The sequence below is a fragment of the Oratosquilla oratoria genome, chromosome 13, assembly GCF_046742065.1.
Source record: "Oratosquilla oratoria isolate Oo_2021 chromosome 13, ASM4674206v1, whole genome shotgun sequence".
Classification (NCBI taxonomy): domain Eukaryota; kingdom Metazoa; phylum Arthropoda; class Malacostraca; order Stomatopoda; family Squillidae; genus Oratosquilla; species Oratosquilla oratoria.
The window spans coordinates 42,754,240-42,764,239 of record NC_134789.1 but is presented as its reverse complement, the minus strand read 5'-3'; the positions used below and the strand labels follow the sequence as shown (position 1 = coordinate 42,764,239).

At 39.3% G+C, this 10,000-nt stretch overlaps 1 protein-coding gene across 10 annotated transcripts in view; it reads right to left on the bottom strand.

Moving 5' to 3' along the window:
- Nucleotides 1–10,000, bottom strand: part of LOC143032405 (phosphatidylserine synthase 2-like) — a 120,767-nt gene that overhangs the window by 47,131 nt on the left and 63,636 nt on the right. For all 10 annotated transcript variants that reach the window (XM_076197130.1, XM_076197131.1, XM_076197136.1 and 7 more), the window contains exons 4-9: nt 7,529–7,679; nt 6,824–6,958; nt 4,959–5,123; nt 1,490–1,608; nt 214–328; nt 1–25 (exon numbers count right to left, since the gene is read on the bottom strand). The exon at nt 1–25 is cut by the window's left edge and continues 121 nt beyond it. In XM_076197130.1, coding sequence (XP_076053245.1) covers nt 1–25; nt 214–328; nt 1,490–1,608; nt 4,959–5,123; nt 6,824–6,958; nt 7,529–7,679 — 710 coding nt within the window. The remainder of the gene's footprint in view (nt 26–213; nt 329–1,489; nt 1,609–4,958; nt 5,124–6,823; nt 6,959–7,528; nt 7,680–10,000) is intronic.

Below are 10,000 nucleotides of genomic sequence, written 5' to 3'. Positions count from 1 at the left end.
AAGTGTTCAACTCAGCCAAAAGAAACTGTTGGAGAATGCAAAAGGCATTAAATATAAGAATTTATAAACAAACCATAAATGCAATACTTGCAAAATGTAAATTATTTTCTTCTTGAATACAGTAATTATATTACTCTAAGGTGGTGCCATTAACAAAAGATAATTAGGGATCTTCCAGATGATAAAATATATTTTGAAAAAAAAAGTACTTACAATAGCTATTATTGCCAACATATAGAACCATCTTCTTAAAGATGACAGAGGCTGCCAATCAAAGTCCACCCAAGTGTAAGGCCCAAACTGAGCAATGATTCTTCGAAGTTTCCCTCTAAAAGAGAAAATAATATTATTAACACTATGGGTACCAATTATTCTTAACAGCTTAAAGTTAGATCAAAAACATTTCTTTATTCATGTAACCCTTTTATACTTAAATCTTAACGAGACACAGACACAAATGGACAAGCATAGGTATGCACAAACACAGTCATAAACATACACATGACACATGCATACACAGAGGAGGATTGTGATTCATTACAATCAGACTTGGACAAAATCTAGAATTGGACTCAAAAGTGGGAAGTGAACTTCAATATCAAGAAGTGTAGTATAATAGTTTGGAAAAAATAAAAACAATCTAAAAAAATGATAAAATCTGTGAAGAAGAAATCAAAAAAGTGTACTCTGAAAGAGACCTTGGAGTAATAATCAGCAAAGACATGACACCGGATAAACATATAAACAAAATAGCTGGAGAAACCTTCAACCTATTAAGGTCAACGAAACATTTGACTATTTGGATGAAGAAATGATTAAAAAAATATTAGTTACATTGATTAGACCAAAATTGGAATACGCAGTGACACTATGGACACCCAGTACTAAAAAGAATATAAGGAAATTAAAAAGAATACAGAACAACGACAAAGTTGGCACCAGCTCTTTCCAAGTTAACATACAAAGATTATCCAAATTGGAACTACCAACACTGGAGCAGAGAAGAGAAAGAGGTGATCTACTGACTATCTATAGAATCATGAAAGGAATGGAAATCCTTGATAGAAATGATTTACTAAAAAAATTACAATGGAAAAACAAGGTCATGAAAAACACAAAAAGGATAACTATAGAAAAGATCTGGGAGAAAAAAGCTTCCCACACAGTGCTGGATATCTGGAATAACTTAAAGAAACAGTGTGTGCAAATACTATTCCAGATTTAAGAAAAAACTTGATGGTGAAAGATACAAAGACGGGTCACCACGAGCATAGCTCCCTTCCCGTATAATACAACTAGGTAAATGCAAGTTGTCGTAGACGAAGGAGGTCCAAATATTGAGCTCCAACCTAGCACTTTGTTGCTGAATCAGCTACTATGGGGCTGCTGATTTTCCAATTTATGAAACTTGAGGCAACAATTGACTGAATTCTCTCACATACCATTTCAAACTCAATCACTGACTGAAATGAAAGTTAAAAAAAATCACCTGTATGTTGGAATATTCCACAATCCTCTCCAATGATACACTTTCATTGTGAAATAGTTCAGAGTTAGAAGTCCAAAGTAGATTCCAAGTCCATTACAAACAAGGGCATCCATAATCCACTGAAAAATGGAAAAGCATTTTGAAAATTAGACATGAAATGTATATACTTGTATAGATAGATACAGATATACACACACACACACACACTCAATGGCACAGTAGTTAGAGTTCCCAGCCATCAGTATGGTAGTCCAGGTTCAAATCCCACCCAGGGCTGAAATAATTTCAGTACTGCTGCATTGCGAATCATTACTCACAACTCATGGGTGGGGAGTTAGGGGTGTGTGTGTGTATGTAAAGGTCACAGCATTACCCATAGATCGGTCATATATGGGCTCTGAGCTCTTATCTGGGAGGGAAAATAGCTGTCGACCACAAGTCCAACACATGATCCAAAACCATGGTGAATCACACACACATGGCTCAATGGTGCAGTGCTAATTAAATTATCCGAGATTGAGTCATGCCCAGGGCTGAAAATATCAGCATTGCTGCACTGCAAGTTGGCACTCCAACTCTGGTGGGCAAGGAGCTGTGTGTGTATTTATCTAATTGTAGTATACAGAGAAAAGGAGCAATGCTCATTGGGTTCGGTCACCTAATCTCTAATTTTCTAACATACCTTGACTAAAATTCATGTATGGTTCCAACTTAATTTATATCTTCGATTTCCAATTATCATATTTAGATTTGAATTCTTGTACTGTTTGAGCTTGGGCTATATCATCTAAGATATTCTGCATATTTATACATCTATAGGGAAAACTGTATTTTTTCACATCCTTTTGACATGTGGTCTTTCTTAATCTAATTCCATGACTTCTTAAAGCCCTCCCATCTTTAATCTGGAGATCTCTTCTATCAATGCAAGCTATCCCCTTTTAGCAACCTGAACACTGTAATCGTGTCACCTCTTTCTCTTCAATCTTTCAAAGTTTGTAGACCTAGTCATTCCTCGTATGGTATATCTACCAGGCTGGGTACCAGTTTGGCTGCTGCCCTTTGTATTCTCTTGCTAATATCCTTCACTCGGTGTGGGGACCATACCACTGATGCATATTCCAGTCTTGGACGCATCAGGGTTTTGACGACTTTTTTCATATCTTCATCCATATAATGGAATGCCACTTAAATCTTCTGCAGTAGTCTCTCCCACAATCCTATTGATATGTCTGTCAGTTGACAGTTTGTGTGTATGCAAAGTCACAACATTACCCATAGATCATGCCATGTATAAGCTCTAAGCCAGGGCTTCTCAACCTTTTTAGCCATATTGAAGAAGGAAGAAAGAAAGGAAAGAAAAAAAAAAAAAAAAAAAGGATCGCCCCCCTTAATTGGAAAATAATAATAAAAATTATTGCAACAATGATAAACAACTAATTTGAGATGTTTTACATTGTGTTTTAATGAGATCCTTGGGCCTGGTGCTTCGCTGCTAGATCTTTTATATTAGGCTTAAGATTTGTCAGTTTCAGTCTGATGTCTCCTTGAATATATCCGTTTTGTTTCTTTCACCCCTGTTGAGAATGATTGCTCTAAGCTCTAAGCTCAACTCTAGGTAGGGTAATAGCTGTTGATTATGACTCCAACATGTGATCTAAAACAGTTTTGACCCACACACACACACATGATATAGCCCAAGCTAGAACAATGCATGGATTCAAATCTAAATATACTCTCTGGGAAATAATACAGATCAAGTTGCAACCATACATGAACTTTAAGCTAAAATTATGATAATTTGGAGAGCATGAGATGGGACCCCATGAATGTTGCTCCTTCCTGGCTCTTTCACTGCTTTCAATAGTATTTGTATCTCCTCTTTTCCTATTGCCCTATCATTCTCCTCCCAAATCAGTTAATTTCCTGGCATCTCCTACTGCCTTAATTAAACCCTCCCTAACCTATGAACAACAAATTCCTAAAATACTGAATTCTCTTCCCATTGTTGTCTTCACTTCTTCTGTTGTAAGTCCTACTGTACCATTTACTTTTTTTTCTCTACCGGATTCATTCTCCCTTACTCTTTTCACTTCCTTCCCAGATGTCTTATCCTTTTCAAAATTCTCCCTCAAGCATCTAACCCACTTTACATCTACTTTCCTCTTTGCCTCTCTCACCCTATATTTTGTGCCTACTCTCTTTTGTATTTCTCAAATGTTCCCTTACTTTAACTTTGCAACTATTCTTCATATGGTTACTTTTCTTCCACCACTGCCTTCACCTATTCGATAACTTACCAACTGATAAAACATTAATACTCAAACCTGCTGAAAGGAACTACCAAAGTATGGGCTTGGTGGGCTGAAAAGTGTCATGAGAAATGGGTATGAAATGGGTATCTGGGGAAGAATGCAATAAAAAGACAATATGAAGGGGTGTGATTTGGAATTTAAGGGAGGCAGACAGGAAAATTGAAACGTGCTTGAGATGAAATGTTTGTGAAGTATGGTGGGGGTCATGAGGATGGTTAGAGCAAGAAATGAGGTGAAGAGGAGAATAGGGGTGAAAGGGAGCTGACAGATAGGGTTGATGAATGAATACGGGGATGGTTTGGGTATACGGAAAGAACAAGTAGAAAAATAAAAAAATAAAAAAATAAATAAATAAATAAAATTAATGTAGATGGCAGAGGTGGATGGAGTGAACTTGAGGGGAAGACTGACAAATAGATGGATGGATGGGGTGAACTGGGCCTTGAGTACAACAGTAATATCTGTTGATCAGGGAAGGGCAAAGGCAAGAGATAGTTGTGATTGGAGAAGGGCTGTGAATTGACTATGAATCAATGCAGCACAAAGGTATTCCCCTTTGTTTTCACTATCTTCAAATGTGGGGACAAGGAGGGAGAGTTGCCATATAAATGAAGCAGTGGGGCCTTGCTATAGATGTCCTGTGTCTTGCTGCATTGCTTCTAGCCCACACAGTGGGCAGGAGATAGGGATGGCCTTTCACCCAGAAGGAGCTACAATATAAGGGAGACACATGGGCAAGGAATGGAAATGAGATGGGTAGGGATGGATGTACGTGTTGGCTGGATACCTCCCTTATATGGGGGATGAGCCCTTTGGTTTACAGATAGAACTAATGATAAGAACACATCTACAGGTATTTAGGGGGGTTCTTAAGGGCAAAATAAGGAGTGGTATAAAATTTGTTTTTTGGCTACCTCACTTGTAAGGGGGAAAAAAGCCTTTGGTATATGTATCTATACACTTACAATTCAGTGTATCACACCATGGTCAGCAAGGAATCACTATGTTCTAGGTTCAGGGCAAGTTACCTGTATGGTTCAAGGAATTGTTCCCACCCTTCTCTTTTGATTTTCAGAGGAACCTACCAGTGATGAGTGGATTGACAACCCCTCGAAGAAACTAAAATGTTAAAAGAAAAAATTACAATTACTTACATGATCCCACCAGCATTCAGAGAAGTTGGGTAGTTGATGTTCAAGTGTGTATTCCAAAATTTCAAACATTATAGAGATCACCCAACATAGCCACCAGTCTCGCAACAAAAGTGTCTTAAGCCACCATCCAAAAAAATGCAGGGGAACAAACAAATCCAATTTGTCCTGAAAATAAACAATAAGTTGCAATTCATCAAAAAAATCCAGCTCCGTTTTCATTCCAAACATTGGGAAATTCAAATTTTAGAAATTCTAAATAGAAAAATGCCTGTACAATAAGAGTACAGGAAGTGATGAGGAGGATGGGTGCTCTTAAAGGAAATATACTGATGAAGCAGGAAAGAGAGACCTTTCCTACGATCTGATTTTCAAGGGAAGCAGCAGTATCTAATCTTTTTTAACATTTTGTGGTTTTCAATGAATGAACATTAAAACACTTCATCACAACTAAGACAACTGACCTAATATAATTTATTAATTTTTTCTGTAACAGAATGGTCCCTAAATCAATAAATGTACAACAACTTGTAGAGAATGACTGGAAAAAAATTATGAAGGATTATGAACAAGAAAAATGGGATAATTGAAGGAATTGAGATGACAACAGAACTACGCTTTCATCTATCTAACTTTAATGTAACCAAAAAGTATTTCCATTACACACTGGCAAGGAATATTATAACCAATATCCACATTTCTAATAAGATAATCTGTGAGTACTTGTTTCCACCTTTTGTACCAATTTGTTACAATCATCAATTCCATTTTACAAACACTAATGGATTTCAGAATCCTTTTCCTGCACAGCCTGAGCCATCTTATGCATGTTCACTTCTATACTTTTAAAAACTACCAACCAAACCTAAACTACTAAAGCATCTACCACATCACCTTTTCATAACTGCTGACCATACGTATAATATACTACTTCTACAAGTGCATATACTTTCAATGTTACTATTGCTAAACAAGGCATACACACTCGCCACCATTGCTAAATGAACAAACATATACAATGCTACCAAAACTACAATAAATTCCATCTCCTATACCACCATGTACACCACACCTGGCCATAACACGTTTCTACTTCTAGAAACACCACAACTACCTTTCTGCTTTCAGTTCCAGAACCATAAAAGGGAAGTGGGCGAGTTGTACACAAGACTGCACTGCACAGGTGGGAAGCCCACCCACATGGATACATTTACAACATAAGAACCACCACATGTACCAAAGACATAAAAGTTTACAGCTCTTCATACAGATGTGAAGAGCTTTGAAATGACTTAGGTGATGAGGCCATGGTGTGACAAAAGTAGCTGTCAGGGGCATCCGAACTGGAAGTATGATTACGGCTTTGGAGATGACCTCTGACACCCATCCAGCAGGATCAGTTTACAAGAGCCCATCAGTTGTTGATGATGAAATTGATGGTTAAGTTGATGATGCCAATGATGATGATGATGTCAATGATGATGATGATGCCAATGATGATGATGATGATGATGATGATGACGATGCAGTGATGGGGAAAACTGTAGTGGTAGTGTTGACTCATGATGACTAGTGGTGATGATGCATTGATGGTGAAGACTGTAGTAGTAGTAATGACTTGTGATGACTTGTGATGATGATGATGTAGGATGGTGATGACAGTGGTAATAATGGTGGTGTTGGTAATAAGAATGGTGGTGATAATGGTGTGGATGAGAGTAGTGGTGATGTGATATGATGTGATATGTGATGTGCTAAATTTGCAGCAGTGGTGGTTGTGACGACGATGATAATGACGATAACAACGACGACAATGACGACCTCCCGTGCGAGGACTGAGCGGCGGCGGCAGCGGTGTGCCTTCTTACCCAGACATTGTGGTAGGGGTCGTCTGGGGCTTCGTGGTCGTAGATTCGGCAGTTCCCCCCGTAGTCCTTCTCCTCAAGGGCCTCCCCGAGGTTCGGATCGATGTGTTTGAGCAATTTTCGTATTCCCGTCACACTCTGGCGAGGAGAGAAAACAATTAAATAAACAAAGAATAGAAGAGTGAGTGCTACTTAAGTGGCACCCTTGACAAGAAAAAGGGGAACATTGGGAGAGGTCTCTACCCTCGGCTCACTCAGTATGTGGGGTCAGGAGGCAATATCTTTTGACTAGGCTAGTGATGAAAAGTCCTGATATTATGTCTGGGGACCATTGCCCCTTCAAAATGTTCATATTGGGTTGATACTCAATAATAGTTGATTCAACCATTTTTCTCCTGAACTCGCATCTAGATTTGTAAACTAGCTCAGCTTTGTCCCAATCTAAACAATGATTAAATTGTTTAACATGTTGGAACACCGCTGAGCTTTCTTGTCCATACTTGATGGGGGAAGAGGAAGAAAACAAGGCAACACCAGTAGAGATGGGTGGTGCAATAAATGTGGTCAAATGCCCCTTTCCAACTTGGTTATAACAGTAGTAGTAAAGTAGAACTCATAGTAGTAGTAGTATAACTACTAGTAGTAGTAATAGCAGGAGGAGGAGGAGGAGTCACTGAATGGCACCTGAGTAACAGGGGGTTCCCTTACCTGATAGAGTGCGAAGATGAGGCAGAGTTCGTAGACGATGGAGCAGATGAAGGTGAATCGCCAGAGGGCCGGGTGAGGCCGCTTGAAAGGCCCATCGGGGGTCACCGTCACGCCCAGGAGCACGAAGGCCGACAAGATTGCAACTAGACCTCTGGAACACACAAGAGAGGAACACTGAAGGAGGCGCTGGCAGAGGTGTGGTGGGGAAGTGCCTTCAGGTTTGAGGTGCTTTGCTTTGTAACGGGTACACCTCTATATGTTCCTATTTCCTACCCTATCTACAAGATTTTATTTTTTTCTTTTGTTCACTTCATCTATACTCCGTCCACTTCCTTCATCTTTTCTCTTGTTTTCCAGTATGTAATGTTTCTCTTTTTTAACTTTACTTTCCCGTATAAGAAATTTCCTGGCGTTAATTAGTCTGTCAGTATCTTTTTAACTCTTATTTTACTCCTTTCTTCTTAAAGTCCCTGGCAGTGAGTAGTACATGTACAAACACAAGCGCACACATGGTTCGATGGTATCAAATTATTACAAAGGAGAAGCATGCCGACAGGAGACCTTTTGGTCCATACCTAGGTTGGATACAAAAAAATTATGATAAAGAAATAAATTATAATATAAATAATAAATAAAATAAATAAATAGGTGAAGTTAAATAACAAACGGGTGAATAGTAAATAGACAGATAATAAGCAAATAATAATAAACAGACAAATAACATAAATATTATAACAAATATTATAAAATAAATGTCAGGCATTACAGCATCTTGCTTTAGTGTTTATCTAAACAAATCTTAAAACTTCGAACTGAACTACATTGCACTGCCTCTGCAGAAAGTTTATTCCATTCATTAACTACACGGTTAGCGAAGTTATTTTTATCCACTTCCAAATTAAATTTATTCCCTGACAGTTTGAGACCATTAATTCTTGTCCGATTCTCATTCAGTGTGAAAACTTCATCACTTTTGATGTTATCAATTCCCTTTAGAATCTTAAAGACCTGTATCAAGTCACCTCGGAGTCTACGCTTTAAGGAAAACTGATTCATGTTTTAGTCTATTTTCGTATGATTTATTTTAAATATTTGTAATCAGTTTTGTGGCTTATGCGACGGCTAATTCAGCAATCCTAGTTCGAGTCCCGCTCAGGGCTGAACATTTTAGCATCTTTGCACTGGGATCTGACACTCCAACTATGGTGGGCAAGGAGTCGTGTGTATGTGTTTGAGAGTGTCCATATGGGGCACTATTACCTACAGATTGGGTCAAATATGAGCTCTAAGCTCTCATCCGCAAGGGTAATAGCTGTCGATCACAAATCCAACGAATGATCTATGACTGCAAGGAATTACATGCACACACACACACGTACACATTGAGGTAATTTCCAAGCTGGGAATTGGATTGAGTGAAGTGGATCAGATTACAGTATATGGGAGGCGGGGGGGAGGGTTATGAGGGTGGAGCCATCGCGGTAGATGGGAAGTTTCCAGCAGTAACACAGGTTCTCGAGACACTGGCGAGACTGGCTTGGTGCCACGGAGGTAAATCAAATCGCCTGGCGGCAACAGGAAAGACGGGAAAAGTGCCACACAGTGCAGAAGGGTTTTTAAATAAAAGGAGATATTTTTCATTCAAGTTGTATCAGTTAGTTAGCTCATCTGCTTAACTCGGCTCAAAGAACTGACTAACATGGCTATCCATACTGCAGTTTATGTTTGTTTCAGAGTAGAGATAGAATACAAGCCATGACGGAGTTTAGCTAAACCTAAGGGCCAGCTTGTGGTTATTGAGGTAGATCTATTATTGCAGAATACATAAACTAGTGTCGGGTGTCTTCACCTCTGTGGCACTTTTTCTCTCATTCTGACCACAGCCTCTGCCGCCGCCACCAGACGATATTATTCATCTCCGTGGCAAACCCTTCTCCTTACCCTCAGGAGCGAAAGGGTTCAGCTCTTGACCCTAAGGAAGGGTTCTCTGGGATAGGCAGAACCAAGAGGCAACGACCAGGAAAAACACAGGCACTCTAGGACAAACTTCATCTACCAACACCACCACCAGTGACATTACTACCACCATCATTACCGCCACCACTACCACAACTTTCCTCCCTCTGCTACCTAGTTTTTCAGGGACCAGACCAGGATTTACTCTTGGGGCTCCTCAGTGGTAAAACCAAGGTCCCACCTTAAAAAGGTGATCTTGGCAGCTCAGGCTCCTAAACATTTGCCCCATTTTTTTTTTTACGGACAAACTGGGGTAGGAGAGTGAGGAGGTATTGGGAAGGGGTGGGGCAATACACCCCTCCCCCACTTGCATTTTTTCTACAAGACTACACGTGGATATTTATGTTTACAGGTACTGAGAGTATTACAAAGACTGACATCCCAACCTTGACCCCCAACTCCATACTTAAGACGGGTTTATTTGATAGTATTTCCCATTTTTTTTCATGGTTGAGG